Source organism: Argopecten irradians, chromosome 12 (genome assembly GCF_041381155.1).
Source record: "Argopecten irradians isolate NY chromosome 12, Ai_NY, whole genome shotgun sequence".
Lineage (NCBI taxonomy): Eukaryota > Metazoa > Mollusca > Bivalvia > Pectinida > Pectinidae > Argopecten > Argopecten irradians.
The window spans coordinates 26,363,071-26,388,240 of NC_091145.1; the positions used below are offsets into that span (position 1 = coordinate 26,363,071).

Genomic DNA, 25,170 nt, shown 5'->3' on the forward strand with positions numbered 1-25,170 from the left:
GACTCTGGTCCCTAACAAGATGTCATTAATTAAGGTAACATATGTTAAAGACACATACCCTGATATAGATATTAAATCAGTAGTAAAGGATGTCTGATCTAAAATTTATGAAAATACAAATAACAGATATAGATTCTAGAAGGGAGATAACTCTAATATGCACTAAAGAAATCAAATAATGCATATTTTTTCAAATTACTTTACAATCACTAAGCTTACAAACAAAATATTTTGTTTTGAAAGGGAGTGAGATGTCCCCTACAATAAAAAGATATGATGTATTTGCATGTTTTATAAAAAAAGGAGACAGGTTCATGTGTGAATATGGTCATATTGATCACCATATTTTTTATAATCAACTTTTGACCCCAACCACAGGTACATACATATATATATGTGTGTGTGTGTTTAAGCTAGGTTGGGAAGTATATGTTTTAATTGTATATATCATAATATGTAGGCCTTAGTGGTGTACCCTCGAACGTATCCTACATGATGTGCGATGTACATAACAATAGCATACATTAAAATCTCATTATCTATCTGGTATAAAAAGTGAAAAAAAAATCCTAACACCAAAATGATACATTTTGTTTGTCGACATAATTTAAGGCAACTCTTACAGATCTATCTGTCATGGAGCTCCAATACCATCACTACTTATAAACACAACAGGACAATTAATAGGAGGTGTTTTCACCTAATGTTATCATCTTCTTTAATTGCCTGGTTACTAAAGATAATAAAATAAATAGTAAAGATTTAAGAAAATTTCTTTTGATTGAACTTTCTCTATGATAATGACATATTTGTAAAAATAAATAAAAAATGAACTGTTAGCTTTAGCAATAATGCTCTTCAAATTCTCATGAATTATATGTTTTAGTAAAAACTGCCTTTGTGTCCACCTCTATATAAAGACCATCTGCATAATATGACAATTTTAACCTGTGTATAAAGACCACCTGGCTATAAAGAGATTTTTCTTTGTGCATTGGGTGGTTTTTATAGACAGATTGGACTGTATATGCATATGTATATCTGTTTTACATGAAAGTCAGCAGATTTGATTTTTTATTAATATTTTTTTATGATATGCAATAAAACAGAATAGCATAAATACCTGGGATGCGCTACTTTCTACATAATTGAAAAAAAAACCAAAACAAGATTCATATTTGATATCAAAGCAATGAAGGGGTTGCTTACATATGAATATACAACAGGTATTACAACTCATTTTTCTTGCGTTGATTTATTGAAATTTGATATGAAATTAGTCAAAATTTAACCAAGGGGAAAGAACTTTTCGAGGTACTATTAAAAATGAATTCCTCTTATATACGTATCCTGCCTTCTGAATGTGCATGCTATAGAATGTAAAACTTATTACACCATTTTTACTATACCCAATCAGTCAACCATGTTCTTCCCACCCAACTCAACACAATGATTTGCAAGAGCATATTCATATGTAGTTTTCGTCATAGAAGAATATTAATTGAATGTGAACGAAGAAGCGTGGATGAATTTTAAGTAGCTTTTTTCATCACTTAGAAATTAAACAACTATAAAAACTGAAAGGAATATTTGTTGTATTGTTGGCTACATATTATTGTGTATATTGCACAACCCACAAAATTAATTTTATATGAAATAAAAATTGAAATCCAGAACTTGCATTTGTATTGTACCTTTTGGTATGTGTAGAACCCTCACCCAGTGGTATCCTGACTGCATGCTCACGCATCCAGGTATTGGAGCAAACTCTACAACCACTGAGAAAGTTAAAGCTGTGGCTCACTGACAAATATCAATCTCTGACTTATTGACCAAAGTGAGAAAGTAAGCTGTACGTAGCTCACTGTCAATATCAAGCTCTGACTTACCAAAGTGAGAAAGTAAGCTGTACGTAGCTCACTATCAATAGCAAGCTCTGACTTATTGACCCAATTAAAGTGTGCTGTAAGTAGTGCACTGACAATAGCAAGTTCTGACTTATTGACCAAATTAAAGTGTGCTGTAAGTAGTGCACTGACAATAACAAGTTCTGACTTATTGACCAAATTAAAGTGTGCTGTAAGTAGTGCACTGACAATAACAAGTTCTGACTTATTGACCAAAGTGAGAAAGTAAGCTATAAGTACATATGTAGCTCACTGTCAATAGCAAGCTCTGACTTATTGACCAAAGTGAGAAAGCAAGCTGTACGTAGCTCACTGCCAAAGTAAACTAAATTAAAGTGTGCTGTAAGAAGCTCACTGACAATATCAAGATCTGGCTTATTGACCAAAATTGATAAAACTGACAAACAATCTTTAACACAATAAGGTAAGCTCTTATTCAATCAGAAAGTATGTCATTACCTATCAATTTAGGTACTAAGCTCTGACTCGCTAACAATGTAAGCTCAAATAAAGCTCTCAAATCTAAATAAAGCTCTCAAATCTAAATAAAGCTCTCAAATCTAAATAAAGCTCTCAAATCTAAATAAAGCTCTCCAATCTAAATAAAGCTCTCAAATCTAAATAAAGCTCTTAAATCTAAATAAAGCTCTCAAATCTAAATAAAGCTCTCAAATCTAAATAAAGCTCTCAAATCTAAATAAAGCTCTCAAATCTAAATAAAGCTCTTAAATCTAAATAAAGCTCTCAAATCTAAATAAAGCTCTCGAATCTAAATAAAGCTCTCAAATCTAAATAAAGCTCTGAAATCTAAATAAAGCTCTTAAATCTAAATAAAGCTCTCAAATCTAAATAAAGCTCTCAAATCTAAATAAAGCTCTTAAATCTAAATAAAGCTCTCAAATCTAAATAAAGCTCTGAAATCTAAATAAAGCTCTTAAATCTTAATAATGCTCTCAAATCTAAATAAAGCTCTCAAATCTAAATAAAGCTCTTAAATCTAAATAAAGCTCTCAAATCTAAATAAAGCTCTGAAATCTAAATAAAGCTCTTAAATCTGAATAATGCTCTCAAATCTAAATAAAGCTCTCAAATCTAAATAAAGCTCTTAAATCTAAATAAAGCTCTCAAATCTAAATAAAGCTCTCAAATCTAAATAAAGCTCTAATAAAGCTCTCAAATCTAAATAAAGCTCTCAAATCTCCTCATTACTAAATATGTAAGCTATATTACAGCTTTTACTTACTAATTATAGCTCTGACTCACTGATAATGTAAGCTCAAATAAACCTTTGATACATAAACAAAATCAGATTTGGCTCAATCAGGAGATAAGTGTGTTATCAAAGAAGTCTTAAATCCTTGATTAAGTAGCTCACTGCTTTAAAGGTGCTTATATTTAAACCAAGCTCTCACACACTGATCATCCAATATCGAGCTCACTATTAGATGACATTCCAACAATAGTACACATACATAATGTACAATCCCAATTTTATCAAATTACTAGTTATTTATAAGTCACAGGTGTTAATTCAATTGTACCTGTTTAGTGACATGATCGACCTTTAGCCTTTCACCTATATATGACCTTTACCTATGACATTAAGTCTATCACCTATGACCTTTAGCTTGTTCAAGTAACTGTTTTTTTTTTATAAATCATTGACATTTGGACCCGCTTTTTCAACAAAATTGATAAGAAGTACACACAGGTATGTAAGTTTGAAAGCAAACTTGTGGCAGGATCAAAATTAATACCCTCCCCCAGCTAAAAAACAAAAAAGATTCTGGATTTTTCTGTGTATATTAAACTGATATGGTACTGTATTGTCTCCTCGTAAAAGTCTGCCCTACCATACAGATCTAACAAAGAGAATCACATGCGTTCAATAAATAATCATTTCTGTCATGATCTAATAATATGATGCTCCATGATTTATGCTAACTCCTTGACAACCATAACTTATTTTCAGCAGAAAAAAACAACAGAATATTGATTCTGTAACACATAATGCCATTATTTAGAAGTCTGGGGGCTAGGTGATAATTCCGGAGAATGGTAATATTTATTCTGAATAGAACACTTCTGCACTATAGGATCTGTATAAGTGATTTTCTAATGTGTTCAGTATATCAATATCCATCCCATTATTCAAATCTCGGTCTTCCATACTTCACCCAGCCAAAACTAATCGATAAAGTAATTTGTGCGTTCTCACCCACAGGCAATATTTTGTAACGATCTGCTGGATATTTCTCCAATCATAACTCAGCAGAACCATGCTGGAGTGTGAAATAAATTTTTGTTTCCATTAGAAAATTTAATTATCTTTATTAATTACTCTGGTGATAGATTAGTTTTCTTTCTTGATACAAATGTTCTCCAAAGCCTCCTTTAAATCTTTTAAAGGCCCGTCGCTTTCTGTCCAAAGTTTAACTCCATTTTACAAATATTTCCCTTATAAGGACATATCTCTTCACCTCTGTCCTTTATTTGCCCTGTAAGATACCATATGGACACATTGTTTCACCTTGTCCTATATTTGCTCTGTTAGACACCTCGTGGATACATTGCTTCACCTCTGTCCAACATTTTCCCTGTAAGACACCTAATGGACACATTGCTTAACATTTGTCCAATACTTGCCATGTGTAAGACACCCAATGGACACATTGCTTTACTTCTGTGTTATGGACTCATTTCTTCATCTATTTGTCCCTTATATAATATAAGTCTCAGCGACTTAATTTTCGCGTTTATATGCCTAACTATATTTTTTAGCATTTAATTTTGCAATTTAGAGTCAAAAGTTTCCAATGTACTTATATCCTACGCTTTTTGGATGATTTATTTTTCGCAATTTCAATTTGTCTGCGAAATACATAAAATTTACTTGCACACAAAGATTAGTTGGTTTACAGTATACATTTACCTTTTCCTATTTACCCTACAAATCATATGGATACCACCATTGTTGTCATGACAACTGCATTATTTCTGGATTTTCCCATACCCTGGTAGGTGTTGTACATATATGGAGGTTAGTACAGAACCGTTTATCAATGTTCTTTACTAACTCTCTGTGAAATATGCTGTCTTCACTAGATTAAAATATATGATCCTCCTCCAGTGATTTGGATCCATGACAGATTAGGTATTAGTAGCGACCTTCCTTCTCTGTATAACCAGTTTATAATTTGAAATTTACGTCTGGTTCCATGGAAACCAAATGCAAGGGAAAACTAGAGATAATGGTATATTATCAAAGTAGCTTTTATCTATCTCTGATATTCTGTGCTCAGTATCCGTCCATTTTAGAGGTATACAGATAATCTAGCAAATAATGGCTAATCAAAATTTGATATGAATTTAGTTTAAAAATGCTCCACTGCAGACAAAGCAAATACAAACCTTATAATTTGAACAATAATTCATGTTTAATGATGTAAATATATCCATGTTTAATTAAGCCAAAAATACATACCATTAACAATAACTTGTTTTTGTAGCGAATGTAATCAGTATCTTACTCTATATGGAATGCCACAGATTTTTTCAGAATGCAATCAATTATTTTAAGTACTTTTATTCTTTGGTAAAATAAAATGTTCAAACTTTTCAATGATGGCAATAGTGTTAAGGAAGTAAATTCTGTTACTGAAGAAAATACTAATTTTTCTGCTGCTGTATTCATCAGATAAAATTGTCTCTGGTTTGCCACATGAGTGATGTGATTTTTATTTTTAAAATATCCATAGGATTTCTATTTTGATGTTCTCCATCTTTAACCTTCGTCTAGGACAAATCATCCTCAGATGCTCTCTCATTATTCATGGTCAGATATAACATCTGATTCTAATTGAAACCACACAACAGGAAGTCTATGGCACAAATAAGTTCTAAGATTAATATGTTCAATCTTAAGTGACGTTTTGACACATTGTGGATGGATAAGGTATCTATCTATCTATTGGAGGATGACTACAAACAGAGATACTACATATAATTATTCTATGTACCCTGATTGTCCAATATACAATTTTAAAGAAAAAAAATAATTCACCTGTATGAATTACCTAGAATCAAAATGAAATAAATAGATACCCAATATATATGACTATCTCTATATAATGCTTCTGTATAAACCGAAAATTTTAGATTAATATGGAATAAAACTGTATAAATGCACTGCCCTCTTTTCATTGAGATTTTCTTCTTAACTGTGTTCTGTTCAATTTAGAAAATATAAACTGAAGAATTTCTAGTCTATATTTATTGAATCCCCCCCCCCCCCAAAAAAAAAAAAAAACCCAACAACTTCATATTTAAAAACATCCCTACTTTTATAAACTTGCATTTTTCCCCTTTCCCCTCAAATCGTCAGTTTAGTTTTGCGTAATTCAATATATGATAATATTCAATTCCACCAGTCAAGTTATATTTTACTCAGTAGGTATACCTTATAGATATTGATAAAACGCTACAGAAATCAAAATAAGTATCATTGATAGATCATATATTTATGCACCCATTCCTGTTCTATTTTGCATTCAAGTACTCTGAAACAATATGTTGTAATTCTTACAAAAACCATTCAATGGTAGATGGATATCAATAAAGACAGAGTAATTAAGGTAAATATTTATGGTTGATACTTACCTGTCCACCACTGTTTAACATCCTCTAACCCTCCTTGTCAAGTATGTGTTCCCACATTATCACTAGTAACCATATGTGACATTTTCTATTACCAAACGATTTTTACTGTCACAACACTGTCAGGCCTCACACACAACTATGTACACTTAATGGTAGAGCAAAGACTACCCCCACCTCCGGGGAAGTCCCAGGGCCTCACTGTATGGGATACACTAGTACAGGATAGATTACCCCCACCTCCGGGGAAGTCCCAGGGCCTCACTGTATGGGATACACCAGTACAGGATAGACTACCCCCACCTCCGGGGAAGTCCCAGGGCCTCACTGTATGGGATACACCAGTACAGGACAGACTATCCCTACCTCTGGGGAAGTCCCAGGGCCTCACTGTATGGGATACACCAGTACAGGACAGACTACCCCCACCTCCGGGGAAGTCCCAGGGCCTCACTGTATGGGATACACCAGTACAGGACAGACTACCGGGGAAGTCCCAGGGCCTCACTGTATGGGATACACCAGTACAGGACAGACTACCCCCACCTCCGGGGAAGTCCCAGGGCCTCACTGTATGGGATACACCAGTACAGGAGAGACTACCCCCACCTCCGGGGAAGTCCCAGGGCCTCACTGTACGGGATACACCAGTACAGGAGAGACTACCCCCATCTCCGAGGAAGTCCCAGGGCCTCACTGTATGGGATACACCAGTACAGGAGATAGATTACCCCCACCTCTGGAGGAAGTCCCAGGGCCTCACTGTATGGGATACACCAGTACAGGATAGATTACCCCCACCTCTGGGGAAGTCCCAGGGCCTCACTGTATGGGATACACCAGTACAGGACAGACTACCCCCATCTCCGGGGAAGTCCCAGGGCCTCACTGTATGGGATACACCAGTACAGGATAGATTACCCCCACCTCCGGGGAAGTCCCAGGGCCTCACTGTATGGGATACACCAGTACAGGATAGACTACCCCCACCTCTGGGGAAGTCCCAGGGCCTCACTGTATGGGATACACCAGTACAGGAGAGACTACCCCCACCTCCGGGGAAGTCCCAGGGCCTCACTGTATGGGATACACCAGTACAGGATAGATTACCCCCACCTCCGGGGAAGTCCCAGGGCCTCACTGTATGGGATACACCAGTACAGGAGAGACTACCCCCACCTCCGGGGAAGTCCCAGGGCCTCACTGTATGGGATACACCAGTACAGGAGAGACTACCCCCACCTCCGGGGAAGTCCCAGGGCCTCACTGTATGGGATACACCAGTACAGGAGAGACTACCCCCACCTCCGGGGAAGTCCCAGGGCCTCACTGTATGGGATACACCAGTACAGGAGAGACTACCCCCACCTCCGGGGAAGTCCCAGGGCCTCACTGTATGGGATACACCAGTACAGGAGAGACTACCCCCACCTCCGGGGAAGTCCCAGGGCCTCACTGTATGGGATACACCAGTACAGGAGAGATTACCCCCACCTCCGGGGAAGTCCCAGGGCCTCACTGTATGGGATACACCAGTACAGGAGAGATTACCCCCACCTCCGGGGAAGTCCCAGGGCCTCACTGTATGGGATACACCAGTACAGGAGAGACTACCCCCACCTCCGGGGAAGTCCTAGGGCCTCACTGTATGGGATACACCAGTACAGGAGAGATTACCCCCACCTCCGGGGAAGTCCCAGGGCCTCACTGTATGGGATACACCAGTACAGGAGAGATTACCCCCACCTCTGGGGAAGTCCCAGGGCCTCACTGTATGGGATACACCAGTACAGGAGAGACTACCCCCACCTCCGGGGAAGTCCCAGGGCCTCACTGTATGGGATACACCAGTACAGGAGAGACTACCCCCACCTCCGGGGAAGTCCCAGGGCCTCACTGTATGGGATACACCAGTACAGGAGAGATTACCCCCACCTCCGGGGAAGTCCCAGGGCCTCACTGTATGGGATACACCAGTACAGGAGAGACTACCCCCACCTCCGGGGAAGTCCCAGGGCCTCACTGTATGGGATACACCAGTACAGGAGAGATTACCCCCACCTCCGGGAAGTCCCAGGGCCTCACTGTATGGGATACACCAGTACAGGAGAGATTACCCCCACCTCCGGGGAAGTCCCAGGGCCTCACTGTATGGGATACACCAGTACAGGAGAGATTACCCCCACCTCCGGGGAAGTCCCAGGGCCTCACTGTCACTGTATGGGATACACCAGTACAGGAGAGACTACCCCCACCTCCGGGAAGTCCCAGGGCCTCACTGTATGGGATACACCAGTACAGGAGAGATACCCCCACCTCCGGGATCCCAGGGCCTCACTGTATGGGATACACCAGTACAGGAGAGATACCCCCACCTCCGGGGAAGTCCCAGGGCCTCACTGTATGGGATACACCAGTACAGGAGAGATACCCCCACCTCGGGGAAGTCCCAGGGCCTCACTGTATGGATACACCAGTACAGGAGAGATACCCCCACCTCGGGGAAGTCCCAGGGCCTCAGGATAACCAGTACTACCCCCACCTCGGGGAAGTCCCAGGGCCTCACTGTATGGGATACACCAGTACAGGAGAGACTACCCCCACCTCCGGGGAAGTCCCAGGGCCTCACTGTATGGGATACACCAGTACAGGAGAGACTACCCCCACCTCCGGGGAAGTCCCAGGGCCTCACTGTATGGGATACACCAGTACAGGAGAGATTACCCCCACCTCCGGGGAAGTCCCAGGGCCTCACTGTATGGGATACACCATAGTACAGGAGAGATTACCCCCACCTCTGGGGAAGTCCCAGGGCCTCACTGTATGGGATACACCAGTACAGGAGAGACTACCCCCACCTCTGGGGAAGTCCCAGGGCCTCACTGTATGGGATACACCAGTACAGGATAGACTACCCCCACCTCTGGGGAAGTCCCAGGGCCTCACTGTATGGGATACACCAGTACAGGAGAGACTACCCCCACCTCCGGGGAAGTCCCAGGGCCTCACTGTATGGGATACACCAGTACAGGAGAGACTACCCCCACCTCTGGGGAAGTCCCAGGGCCTCACTGTATGGGATACACCAGTACAGGGAGAGACTACCCCCACCTCTGGGGAAGTCCCAGGGCCTCACTGTATGGGATACATCAGTACAGGAGAGACTACCCCCACCTCTGGGGAAGTCCCAGGGCCTCACTGTATGGGATACATCAGTACAGGAGAGACTACCCCCACCTCTGGAGAAGTCCCAGGGCCTCACTGTATGGGATACATCAGTACAGGAGAGACTACTGCCACCTCTGGAGAAGTCCCAGGTCCTCACTGTATGGGATACACCAGTACAGGAGAGACTACCCCCACCTCTGGGGAAGTCCCAGGGCCTCACTGTATGGGATACATCAGTACAGGAGAGACTACCCCCACCTCTGGGGAAGTCCCAGGGCCTCACTGTATGGGATACATCAGTACAGGAGAGACTACCCCCACCTCTGGGGAAGTCCCAGGGCCTCACTGTATGGGATACATCAGTACAGGAGAGACTACCCCCACCTCTGGGGAAGTCCCAGGGCCTCACTGTATGGGATACATCAGTACAGGAGAGACTACCCCCACCTCTGAGGAAGTCCCAGGGCCTCATTGTATGGGATACACCAGTACAGGAGAGACTATCCCTACCTCTGGGGAAGTCCCAGGGCCTCATTGTATGGGATACACCAGTACAGGATAGACTACCCCCACCTCTGGGGAAGTCCCAGGACCTCACTGTATGGGATACACCAGTACAGGAGAGACTACCCTCACCTCCGGGGAAGTCCCAGGGCCTCACTGTATGGGATACATCAGTACAGGAGAGACTACTCCGCTCCTCTGGAGAAGTCCAAGGGCCTCACTGTATGGGATACATCAGTACAGGAGAGACTTACCCCACCTCTGGGGAAGTCCCATGGCCTGCCTCACTGTATGGGATACACCAGTAGAGGGGAGACTACCTCCACATTTAGGGAGCCAGAAAACTTTCATTTAGGCCATTTTTGTCAAACAAAAATACATTTTATTGTAATACATCTTTTTTAATGATTTGATTTTTTCATATTTAAGTATGATCAGAAATTTTCTTTTGGCATGTAATCAATTATTTTTTTCGTAAACGAAAAGAAATATGTTCAAATTACACAATATTAAACAGATCAAAATATGCTTGTACAAAAGATATGTCTACAGTGGTTAAGAAAAGTAAGTTCAGATTATATCAGAAATATTTCTTAGTGAATGGAATGAAGCTTCACTTACGGTTTAGTACAGAGTATCTGGGAACATATTCCTCCTTACATAAGATCAGTCTACATATCTCTATAGATACCACGGTGATACAAAAGTATCATCCATTTATCTGCTTCACACAAGACTAATTGAGCTCTCACCAGAAAAAAACACAGCTTTTGTTTCCAATCCATCATTTCGTTCTGCTTACGACCCCTGTGGAGTGGACTACTCCTCCCTATGTAACGTCTCACTCTAATACACACAGATATGATCAGTCACAGATCGTAGCTCAGTGTGACCGTAAATATCAATAAGTCTATCAGCCAGGTGCTATAAACAACACACACATTGATCATCAGAAATTATTTTATGTATTTTGGGTTGCAGATCTACATTTTTGTATTTGATATTTTAAAACGAAATTGGATTTTTAAATGATTTATTGGGCAATTTTCTGATGTGAACTTTTTTTTATCCTTTTTCAACAAAATTGTTTTTATCCGATTTGTCATGTTATCATGCATCCAACGTTTTTATTCATCACATTAAGAAAATACTTTTTTTTTTGCTATCAGTGTAATTAAAGCACCATCCTCTTTAAAAATGAAGATAAAATTAAACATAGCAAAAGCAAAAACTCAATATATCTTAAAAAATAATTATTCCAAAATATTACTGAAGATGTTTTTATTTGCTGTTGTTGGCAGCTAGAGACTCTTATAATGAAATCCATCACACATACTGTCTCTGGTAAAAGTGACAAAGCATAAAGCAGGCTCTTTGTTACACCTGCTAAGCCTAAAGAATGTATTTGGTGTCCAAAATTCAAAACCGTGCCAACAATTTTTGTTCGCAATTCAACTATCTAATATGTGATGAAGAAGAGTTAAATTCGAATTCGACTCCCCAAGACTTTTGCAAAGCAAATATTCTTAGTATTGTTTTTCAAAGCATTTCAAATATGTGCTGGTAATAGAATGTATATATAAGGGAAATAACTGTTCTAAAAATTGTGAGATATAAGATAAAGCCTTAAGAGAGATGAATGACAATACTGTAGTTCTATAGGGACCACAGTCAGAACAGACAGACGGTGCTTACTTCTATTCTATGACAGATTTTGGCGAGACCGTCATAAATTAAACATAAAAAAGAACTCAAAGTGAGATATTTTCTCTATGTGTTCGAATAACACCCCATAAATCGTGCATAAAAACGTCCAACAGACACATAAAAAAAGAACAGTTTATGTCATAACTACCACCGAGATCGTGGCGGTGAATAGTCAGTAAAAAAGTAGCTATGTCCATCAACGTTAATTGGTGGTGTCGTGTTGTCAGAAACATGTGAACCACACACAATTACTGTTCTTTATAGCATACAAATGTCACATCAAGTTTTTATCAAAAATTTCAGATTAACAATTTGAATCAGCATTTAAAACCCAACATTAAAAGAGGGCCAACATTTTCTACAAGGATAGGTAGGTTTTATACTGAGATTAATATTTCAGTGTAGAAGATCCAGGTACCATAGAAATGTATACACTGGGGCCGAAGTATCCAAATTATACAGGGTTACACAGAAATGTATACAGTGGGGCCTAGTTGTCTGGTTTATACAGGTGTCCAGATTAGAAGGGTTACACAGAAATGTATAGTTATCTGGTATATACAAAAGTCAAGATAATACAGGTTTACATATAAATGTATACAGTTGGGCTAATTAGTAAATGTCTGGTTTATACAGATGTTCAGATAATACAGGTTTACAGCTAGGTGTCCAGATTAAATAGGCTTTCAATCTTGTGTGTTTTTTATCATTGCTTAATTCAATTAGGTTGCGATACACTTGTCCAAATCAAACAGCAAAGTATTGCGATTCTGTCAAGGTCAAATTCACCTGTCACCACCAGCCTGATCTAAATTAACTTTTGATGGATTTCCCAGGTGTTTAATAATTACCTTCATCCGTCAGGTGTAAAATCATATATCGCCTTTCAACAAAATAGCCAGCTCCCAATTTTGATGTTCTCAGCAAGTCATCACCTCAAAATACTATATACAATTTCGAATGTGCATTGATCATTTTCTTTAACGCTCTGACACGTTATTACTCTGACAGAATCTCAGCTCTGACTGTTTTTGATGTTCCTCGCCACAAAGGGGTCCTATTCTAAGCATCATTTAATGTTAATGAAATTTTCTTTTCTTTTCTTTCATTCTGTTGTTCACCCAACTTGACCCTTGGTGAGCCCTTCATTTCACAGTTGAACTGAAACATTCACACATAAACACTGCAGAACTGATAGATATTTTTGCTGTGGATCACCTTCTGAGAAAATCCTACCGACTGTTAGCTACATCTATGTTTGTCTAATGTATGATGAGTTGTCAATTTTCATCATCATTAAGAACATGTGAGTCAACATTCTAATCTTAATATTTCCCTATATACTGTACGGGATGGTGTACAATTTCGTAGGTGGGGAAAATGTGCCATTTTTGTGTGTGCATGTTTTCTTCAAGTTGAATTTGCATTACTTCAACTACTATTCAAGTAGTATCAACGTTAGTGTCAAGTAGTGTCTTAAGATAGTGACAACCAAATTTTACACTTACAATGTACATCCTCTCCCCTCTTATTCCCCATGTTTTTCAAATTTCTATATGTAATTTCTAATGGCAGGTTGGTCATTATCATGTCTTTATCTATTAGTAAAATACAAATATCCATCGATAAAAGGTCATAAAATCATACAGGTACATGTATTCCTAAAAACAGGTTATCATTAATATACAGGTATTCCTAAAAGGCAGGTAACCATTATATACAGGTATTCCTAAAAGGTAGGTAACCATTATATACAGGTATTCCTAAAAACAGGTTACCATCTGATATAAGTATTCCTAGAAGACTGGGGACCTTAATTAATATAGAGATATTCCTAAAAGACAGGTAACCATTATATACAGGTATTCCTAAAAGGCAAGTAACCATTATATACAGATATTCCTAAAAGGCAGGTAACCATTATATACAGGTATTCCTTAAAGGCAAGTAACCATTATATACAGATATTCCTAAAAGGCAGGTAACCATTATATACAGGTATTCCTAAAAGGCAGGTAACCATTATATACAGATATTCCTAAAAGGCAGGTAACCATTATATACAGGTATTCCTAAAAGGCAGGTAACCATTATATACAGGTATTCCTAAAAGGCAGGTAACCATTATATACAGATATTCCTAAAAGGCAGGTAACCATTATATACAGGTATTCCTAAAAGGCAAGTAACCATTATATACAGATATTCCTAAAAGGCAGGTAACCATTATATACAGGTATTCCTAAAAGGCAAGTAACCCTTATATACAGATATTCCTAAAAGGCAGGTAACCATTATATACAGGTATTCCTTAAAGGCAAGTAACCATTATATACAGATATTCCTAAAAGGCAGGTAACCATTATATACAGGTATTCCTAAAAGGCAGGTAACCATTATATACAGATATTCCTAAAAGGCAGGTAACCATTATATACAGGTATTCCTAAAAGGCAGGTAACCATTATATACAGGTATTCCTAAAAGGCAGGTAACCATTATATACAGATATTCCTAAAAGGCAGGTAACCATTATATACAGGTATTCCTAAAAGGCAAGTAACCATTATATACAGATATTCCTAAAAGGCAGGTAACCATTATATACAGGTATTCCTAAAAGGCAGGTAAACCATATATACAGGTATTGCCTAAAAGTTGTTGTTTATTTATCGGTCGATCCTAATCCAATGATGGCGCCACAGCCCCATTTTGAAAACACATGGTTCCAAGATATCGCAATAACCATCTATATACGATATTCTAAAAGGCACTGGTAAACCATGATCCTTTATACAGTTTTATTCTATCGGGTCGATCCGAAATCCAAGATGGTCGACACAGCCTCCATCAAATGGCAGGTAACCATATCCGAAATATGCAGCCATCTTGGAACTTCTTCCCCCCTCAGTTTTAAATAGACAAGCATAACTATTATACAAAGTATTTGGCCGGCAAGGGTGACCGCCAATTTTAAAAATACATAAATTAAACACATTATGAAAACTTCTTCATACAGTGGATTTGGCTTATACCTATTTTACTCCCTTTGTAATATATTAAATCTAATTTATATTACCGTACAAAGGTATTTCTTAAAAAACATAAATTTGTTATACCTATACTCCTTTGTAATATAACGATATTACTAAATGTCAGGTAAACTCTACCTGCATAGTGCATATGAAATAAAACCTGTAAGGAAAAACAGGTATATCAGTACCGTAATTTGGCTGTTATGTTCAATTTTTAACAGGGGCATAAGTGATAGTCAAAATAAAAGAATCTGGTCTTGCATAAAATAATTAAGGGTATTCTACTTTTTCGAACACAATTCATGTTAGAGCATATTTCATAACATTTTAAAGTAGTTTTTAAATACATGTACATGTTTGTGGAAGTAGGGCTGTGCACGATTGGGGCAGTTAAACGTGATCAGGTACATGTATACATAAGTGTAAACACATCAACCTGAATCTGATACCCAAAACTGACTTCAGGTGCACTGTGCATGTACAATGTACATGTAACTGCTTAAATTTACAATGTTTAATATCTCAACGTCACAGATTGTTTTCTTCAAATTCACAATTTTGTAAAATTCTTTTAAGAATCAAGTATAATTTTTTGTCAAAAATCTTATGAGAAACATATGATTTATCGTGTCTCTACTGAAGAAATAATTAATCTATAACTTACCTGCATACAACTCAAAAGCAGGAAAAGTACTTTGACAGCGAAACCCGGTGTGTGTAGATATATACAAATACAATTAACAGTACATAAACCGCTTATACCTGTCTATAAATACATAAAGGCCTGCTAATCCATTGAACAGTGGAACTCCGACATGACCTTTTTCTTAACAATTCAAGCCCATTGTTTAAACAGGGCTATTTAAGAGATATAAATATCATGTAGGAGAACAGCGTTCAGGGCCTATTATGTTTCAAGTTCCAAATTAAACAAGAAGACATTTGTACTATGGCTCCTTAAGTTAGCAAGTAAATATTTCATTATCTTTTTTTAGGCAGACAAATTCTTTTATCACCCTGTACATAAAGGTATCCTGTGCTAGCATTAAGGTGTAAGCGGACATGTTCTGTATGTAATATTATACCCTATATGGTCCCCCTGATAGACGACAAAACTGCAGTTTTTAAATCGTTTTATCCAATTGAATGAAAATATATATTATATACAAGAAATGAACTATCGGAGGATTAGAGACAGGGTTTAGGTGTATGGGACCTTCTGTAAGTTTGACACTTGACCGATGAACTAAACATTTCATACACACCAACGATTTTGAAATAACTATATCCTTTTTTCAACACTTAGAAATGAAGAGAATTATCGAGCGGTGGTTTTGTACGAGACCTTTCGAGTGTTGGGCGGGTACACGCCCACTTTGATGTCGAGTAATCGGCTTAGCAGCGACCAAGTAAACATACACCACATGTAAGGCATATGTTCTTTTAAAGTCTACAAAGCAACACAGAGGAAAAGTGTGCCTTATCTTGGTGAAAAGACAATATCTGGGGTATAGGAGACCACATGGTATAGCACACAGAAAATTATTATCAGTAAAATGAAAGAAAATTTATCTGCTATAAGTTTACATCAATAGTAGGATAAAATTGAAGTTAGTTTGTCCATTTCTCATGTAATATAATTTATGGTTTGATTTGTTTTATGTCGTTTACAGGCAATATTTACTTTTTTCATTTAAGATATCCATTTAAAAAGTAATGTTTTTAAACCTTAACAGATTAATAACTTTTTTGTCCTGGTTCATATGAAATTGTGTTCAAATGTGAAGAAATATTGCCCATGTGCTAGGTCTAACAGCCATGGTCAATTAAGGTAGTGCCTGAAGTTTAGGAGGTAGAGGTACCAGAATACCGGGAGAAAAATCAGCAACCTGCAGTCAGTACCTGCAGGCAACTGCTCCACTTGAGTTTCTAACCTTAATTGAGGTGTAGAGCCAAATAAGCGTATAAGTATATGATATATACAAAAACCGTGCCTGGTCAAGATTTATTGCGCTTCACACTTGAAACATTTTACAAATTCTTCTCTCACAAATCCTATTTCGCTGATGTTTATTTCATTTCAATAATTCTCAGCAGGAGACGTACAGAAATCTGACTCAGTTTCACATGCTTGCTCAGGTAAGCCAACAAATGCTGTACATGTACATGTAGTTTGTTCCCACCTCAAAAACACAACAGTCGCATGCATCAAGGGACAATTTAGACACTATGTAGAAATTCATTGTCAGAAATGAAATGAGATAGTCTAGAGTCAGCCAGTCAGATGTAAAACAGAGGGATAGAATTTGGGGCCAACTAGTTCTAAAATATTCTATGATGTAATTTAGCTATTCCATTTTCTTCAAGGTGTTGCATATTGAGTTTAATAAGATGTTATCTGTAATATAAAATTAAAAAAAAAAATACATCTTGAGAAAATAATGATAAAAAATTCACAAAACAACAGATCTTATTTGGTGTCTCTTTCTAGTGAATTTAAAATTCACTTCTCACAACTCATATTATATTTCATCACTTAATACTTATACATGTACATGTGCTTTTGATTTTTTGCTGCTAAAACTCTTAACATTATCAAATACAAACACCAATATATACCTAATATGTAAAAATGTGAAGAAATTTCAAACATCCAGGCTATTGTGTACATAACCTCAGCAGATTTTATGAGATATTTGTGTATGCAAGGATTACAAATTACGGTCATTAGTAAAGATATCTTTATGGACATCAAAACCTTATTAAAGTGGTGTATTATTTGTTTCAAATCTAGGGAGAATATCATGAAATAGTATTAAAATCAGTGTGGCTCTCCCTTCATGGGGCCGCGGTGGCCGAGTGGTTAAGATGTCCCGACATATTACCACAAGCCCTCCACCTCTGGGATGCGGGTTCGAATCCCATGTGGGGCAGTTGCCAGGTACTGACCGCTGGTCGGTGGTTTTTCTCCGGGTACTCCGGCTTCCCTCCACCAACAAACCTGGCACGTCCTTACATGACCCTGGCTGTTAATAGGACGTAAAAATAAACAAACCAAACCAAACCTTCATGGCCTAGGTCTTTTCTTTGGAAATTGATCATATATCAGTATCAGGTACCGGTATCAAACCCTATTCATGACCTTATATCTCTTCATAACCTTGACCTTTCCCTTAGCAATGCACCTGTCCCCCTTCATCGCCTTGACCTTTCACTTTGTAATGAACCTGTTATTCTTCATGACCTTGACCTTTCACTTGGTAATGAACCTGTAACCCTTTATGGCCTTGACCGTTCATTTGGTTATGAACCTGTCAACCTCTCATGAGTTGACTGTGACATTTCCCTTTGTTATGAACCTGTACCCCTTGATGGCCTTGACCTTTCACTTGGATATGAACCTGTACCCCTTCTTGGCCTTGACCTTTTACTTGGTAATGAACCTATACCCCTTCATGGCCTTGACCTTTCATTTGGTTATGAACCTGTCACCCTCTCATGAGTTGACTGTGACATTTCCCTTCGTTATGATTATGAACCTGTACCCCTTCATGGCCTTGACCTTTCACTTGGTTATGAACCTATACCCCTTCATGGCCTTGACCTTTCACTTGTTTATGAACCTCTCACCCTCTCATGAGTTGACTGTGACCTTTCACTTGGTTATGAACCTATACCCCTTCTTGGCCTTGACCTTTTACTTGGTAATGAACCTATACCCCTTCATGGCCTTGACCTTTCATTTGGTTATGAACCTGTCACCCTCTCATGAGTTGACTGTGACATTTCCCTTCATTATGAACCTGTACCCCTTGATGGCCTTGACCTTTCACTTGGATATGAACCTGGACCCCTTCTTGGCCTTGAACTTTTACTTTGTAATGAACCTATACCCCTTCATGGCCTTGACCTTTCATTTGGTTATGAACCTGTCACCCTCTCATGAGTTGAATGTGACATTTCCGTTCCTTATGAACCTGTACCCCTTGATGGCCTTGACCTTTCACTTGGATATGAACCTGTACCCCTTCTTGGCCTTGACCTTTTACTTGGTAATGAACCTGTACCCCTTCATGGCCTTGACCTTTCACTTGGTTATGAACTTGTACCCCTTCATGGCCTTGACCTTTCACTTGTTTATGAACCTCTCATCCTCTCATGAGTTGACTGTGACCTTTCACTTGGTTATGAACCTATACCCCTTCTTGGCCTTGACCTTTTACTTGGTAATGAACCTATACCCCTTCATGGCCTTGACCTTTCATTTGGTTATGAACCTGTCACCCTCTTATGAGTTGACTGTGACATTTCCCTTCGTTATGAACCTGTACCCCTTGATGGCCTTGACCTTTCACTTGGATATGAACCTGTACCCCTTCTTGGCCTTGACCTTTTACTTGGTAATGAACCTATACCCCTTCATGGCCTTGACCTTTCATTTGGTTATGAACCTGTCACCCTCTCATGAGTTGACTGTGACATTTCCCTTCATTATGATTATGAACCTGTACCCCTTCATGGCCTTGACCTTTCACTTGGTTATGAACCTGTCACCCTCTCATGAGTTGACTGTGACATTTCCCTTCGTTATGATTATGAACCTGTACCCCTTCATGGCCTTGACCTTTCACTTGGATATGAACCTGTACCCCTTCTTGGCCTTGACCTTTTACTTGGTAATGAACCTATACCCCTTCATGGCCTTGACCTTTCACTTGGTTATGAACCTGTACCCCTTCATGGCCTTGACCTTTCACTTGGTAATGGACCTGTACCACCTCATGGCCCTGACCTTTCATTTGGTAATGAACCTGTTACCCTTCATGACCGTGAAATTCCCTTGGTACTGAACATGTAACCATTCACGTCCCTGATCTTTCCCTTAGGTATGAAACTCCAACCCTTCATTACCTTGATCTTTCCCTAAGAAATGAACCTGAAATCCTTCATGGCCTTGACCATTCCCTTGGTAATGAACCTTTCATAGCCTTGACCTTACCTAAATGGTAATGAACCTGTAGCCCCTATATGACCTAGGCCTCACCAAATGAACCTGTTATCTTTCATAACCTTGACCTTTCCATTAGGAATGAACCTGTAACCTTTATGGACTAGTCCTTTATCTTGGTAATGAACTTGTCACCCTTCATGACTGTGAAATTCCCTTAGTACTGAACATGTAACCTTTATGGACTAGTCCTTTACTTTAGTAATGAACTTGTCACCCTTCATGATCTTTCCTTAAAGGGAATGAACCTTTAACCTTATATGGCTAGGTCTCACTCTTGAGTATGATCCTGTTATCCTTTATAACCAAGGACTTTTACTACAGAATAAACCTGTAGCCCTTATGACCTTGACCTTCCCCTAATGGGAATGAACCTATAACCTTAACTAACTTTAAGGCCTCACTGTTGAAATGTACTTGCTACCCTTCATTGCCATGACCTCTCCCTTGGTAACTAACTCCATGGTCTAGATTTATTTATTTCCTAGGGATGCTAGTCTGTATTCAGCATTACACTGATTGAGGGAAATCATCTATCTTTTACTTAGTAGACATAATTTCATAATGCACATCATGTGTATGCCTCAATCGGATCTGCTCGGAAAAATTTCCGGTAATCTTTGGAAATATGTTAATAGATGGAAATTACTCCGAGATGTTGCGATTGGTGTTTGCCTCTGAACACCTTATCATGTGGATTTTGTTTCATAAGTAACTAAATACAGCCTAAAGTCCTATAGCATGAAACACCAGTTAAAAATGTTTTGTACATTAGGCATTGAATAAAAGCTGGTAAAAGATTTGCATATTTCACTGAAATGACCTTGAATAAAGGTCAACGTCATATATGTCTCATTATTCTTATGAGTGAAGCGTAAATATTTCAAGGTCCATTGGTTTAAGTAACACAAGTAAGACAGTTTCAGATTCCATTTGTATTTAACAAAAGTCTCTCTAAGGTCACAACACCTGACCTTGATCTAAGCTGCTCTACTAGGCCTACAATTATTCTGTCTCCCACAGGAATTCCTGTGTTGATGAAGGGGTCAATAACTGTCCACTCTCACAAAGATAGTATTTAGTGCAGGCAGTTATATGACCATTGGTCAACTGGTAGATATGAGATGTGAAAGTATTTAAGCATATACAAAAGCGTACATATATAATACAGCATCAATGATGATATGGTACCATATGTACATGTATGTCTCGTTCCGAGAAGAAATTTTAAGGATTGAGGGAGGTTAATATTTTAAAGTTTACTTTTGAACATAATTAACAACCATGGCATCCGAGACTATAATGATTACAAGTCTGAATTGCCTAGGAAATCTCATGCTCATGTCTCCTAATTAGAGCCCCCCCACCCCCCCCCCTCCCCCCCACCCCGCCCCACCAACATCACCACCTCCATTATACCATTATTAATTATTATATCATTATGTCTGATCACTGTTTAAGAGTACTATTTCATTAGTGGTGTCTGGATATACCTATATATTTGAGCAGCCAAGTTTTCATATGGTTATAATGTCATAGTAGATATAAACCTTCGAATGTCCTGCACATTTACTGTATCCTGCTTCTTTAACTCTGACGATAATCAGACAGTATTATAAGTCTGTAACATAAACACTGCTTAAAAAGGATACAATTTACCTGTATAAAAGGGGTAAATTACCACAAAGTATGGGGTACCAATGACTAGGTATAAAAAGTGGGCGGCCACTTGGCAGTAAAGAATGCCTAATATATACATGTCCCCACCTTGGAATACAAGGGTTCACACAAATATGTCTTTCTCAGGCCTGAAGTTCTTTGACAGCTTGGTATCATCTAGGTAAATATCAAATGGAGTTAGCTTGTTTGTAAATCAATGATGTTTAGACACCATAAAAGTGTCAATATCTCTATACAATATATGGATGGGACACAGTTAGACACAGTGGAATTGGATGAGACAGAGCACAAAAGGATGGAAGGGGGATACTCCAAAAGCTAGAGGTATAGCACGACAAGACACATTTGAGACAAGACACATTGGAGACAAGACACTTTTGAAAAAATATTATGTTGATATATAAAACAAAAACAAAAACAAAGCCAGTAACCTTACGATCATCGGAAGTTACATTGATTTGGTGTATCATTTAATATCCTATTAACAATCAGGGTCATTTAAGGATGTTTCAGGTTTTTTGGTGAAGGAAAGCCAGAGTACCTGGAAAAAGACCAGCAGTCAGTACATGGAGAGGACAGATATATATGAAGGTAACACTATTATACCCTCTCCCATTTCATAGCACAGTCATATAAATGATTCTATATATAAGAACCTACAGAATAGTGAGAATACACTTACTACCACTATTACATAGTGTGAAAGTTCATCACCTTGGGTATATTATTCTGTCTTTGCATATTACAGAGCTACCTCCCTTAGGGTTAGGAATCCATTGTGACATCATCCTTTGTGAGCAAAATCCACATTGTTTTCTCTGAAAATATGACATTATGCTCCCATGACATCACAATCAATACCTACATGCAAGGGCAGATAACTCTGTAATATATAAATACAGAATAAGTATTGTCACATGAGTGACCCATGGTCAATATACTAGGACCAGGTGATGGGCATTACTCTGTGTGTTTGGCAGCATCTTTCAGTGAGATAGCACTATAAAAAGTTACATGAGTCACAATGAGATAAATATAATATACTGCAGCCTCCCAAAACACACTTGCAGCATGGACGACCATCCTTTAACAGCTGCCGAGAACCTTGTTAGGAATACAACCAAACTGCAGACTGATACAAACATGTTGGGGGCCCATCATTTGAGAAAATTGATTTTCAAAACATGAATGACACTGTTTCATTTTTATGTTAGATACAGACAGATACTTTAACAATTTTGGACTCGGATTTAACAGAAAATCGATTGAGCCCTCATTACGCCCCAGAGACAGGGGAGGTAATGACCCACAGGTATGCAGCACAAATTAATTGTAGGGGGCAGATTTTGTGGCGATATCCTGGCACATCATTAAGAAGTTTTCAAATGAAATGTGATTCAGGTCAAATTCTGTGTACATCATAGTGGGGATAAAACACCAATAAAATAAATACAAACTGAAGCAGACAGCATCTCAGCTGGGTCTACCCAGACAGACTATTGAAATGATGATGCTAGTGTGTTGGAGACATGTTAGAGACAATGTTTTTTTATTGTATAAGCACAACTAAATGCATGAAATTATCCATTTAGCTTGATAGTTTTAGATAGTCTAAAGTTTTAAAATTGATGCCAATTACATTTTGAGCAGGACAAAAAGAAAAATAAACACATAGCAAATGTCTTTAAAATCAAATCTATCTTTTTAAAAAATGAAAATAAGCAAAATGTCCGTCAAATACCTCATGAAACTGATATTTTGTAACATATGCTTTTACTCCATATATATTATGTAAATAGTGAGGTGTAATGAAACAAGTCTTATTATTTGATTATTATTGTAAGCCTGTTAGAGAAAAACTAAATACAGTCAAACCTGGCAAGATCACCCAAGGGACAAGAGGTCTCTAAAGCCAATTAGTGGTATTTACAGATAGGCCATATTGTGTTTTAAATGGCCATTTTGGACCCTAAGAAAGTGGTCTCAATAAGCAGGGGTCTTTGTACACAGGTTGAATGATGTTTCTGATCCTTGAAAAGTGATCTCTATAGCCAAGTGGACTTATATACAGGCCATATTGTGTTATAAATGGCCATATTGGATCCTAAGAAAGTCGTTTGATAAGCAGGTGGGTTTTATACAGAGACGGTCGATAACTACGCAGGTTATATTGTATGATAAGGTGTGAGACTTAAATTAAACATCCTTGTCAAGTCTGGTCCTCTGATATGAATGGGGATTCTCAAAATAAGCAATTAAAATTTAGTTTGGATGCTTCTGGTATTGATTTGTGTATAGGCCTACAAGTTAAAATGTATACCAGGGCACAGATACCTGGAACGGATTTGTAACCAACATAAATTCTGTATATTATATATGTAGCAAAACTCGTACATATCCTCATACTATTTCATAGAATTTCGTATTGTTTCAAGGGAGACAACCCTTATATTTAAGTCTGCAAACGAACACAGATCTTGAGTTTCGTACGTCTTCTAGGACAATGAGGACAAAGTCTGAGTGTTTTTTGCTAAGGGAATAAAAAACACCATAGATAGGCCTAACATCTGAAAATATATTGACTTACTGATAGTATGCATGTACATTATGTAGTACATAGCATTACATGGACTTGAAATGTACATGTACAATGTATATCCTCACAGTGTTGTACGGTCACTATATATCCAGTACCTAATTATTTTACATCAAAGTCATATCTTATAAATAGTATCCTCTTTTAATAACAGTATGTACATGTGATCTCTCTTCCTCTTGAATCAAACGAATTTAGCGAAATCCTTTTGACATACAGACTTTCATTCCATATACATGTACATTGTCCGCCATCTTTCAAATAAAACAAATCATCAACTTACCTGCCGACGGCGATGCTTCCATGTCCAACGATCCCGAGACTCTGATGACCTTGACCGCCTGTCGTCTGCAGGTTATGTCGTCTGCCCCTGCCGGTGGTCTTACACTTAAGCAACGGTGCGTGTGGCATGTTTGATATTTTAATTAGATGATATGGTCGCCAATTCTAAACGTCTTATTTTTCCCTAAATCGAGACTTTCTTTAAAGACAACAAAATTGCAGAAAACCATTTCCTAGTGATCACAAATTTCGGCACGTACTCTGGAATAACACCAGGTATATTTTATCTGTATAGATCGATCTTACTAGAAGCACTACGCGTAAATTTCTGAGTACATGTATACGTACTTTATGTGGGCAATTCTGACGTCACTATTACAAAAGGTGTTAATTGTTGCAGGGAAACTGAAAACGATAACCTTTTCACTCAGAAACATCACTGTTTGTGAACGCAATTTTATGCGAGTATATTGGGGGGGGGGGGGGGTGTAATGTGTAATAACAACTGAGATGTGATTTGAAAATTTTACCTATTTTTCATGTTAGTCTAATTTAGAAAAAGTAAATACTGACGAATAAACATACAATGTATAGCATATGTACGATGGCTGGGAACTGGAAAATTAA

General features: G+C 38.2%; 1 protein-coding gene across 1 annotated transcript in view; it reads right to left on the reverse strand.

The window, feature by feature from the left end:
• Nucleotides 1–24,838, reverse strand: part of LOC138336680 (uncharacterized) — a 44,368-nt gene extending 19,530 nt beyond the window's left edge. Inside the window, 1 exon segment of the mRNA XM_069286216.1 lies at nt 24,545–24,838. Coding sequence (XP_069142317.1) covers nt 24,545–24,672 — 128 coding nt within the window. The 5' untranslated portion in view covers nt 24,673–24,838.
• Nucleotides 24,839–25,170: the final 332 nt, after the last annotated feature.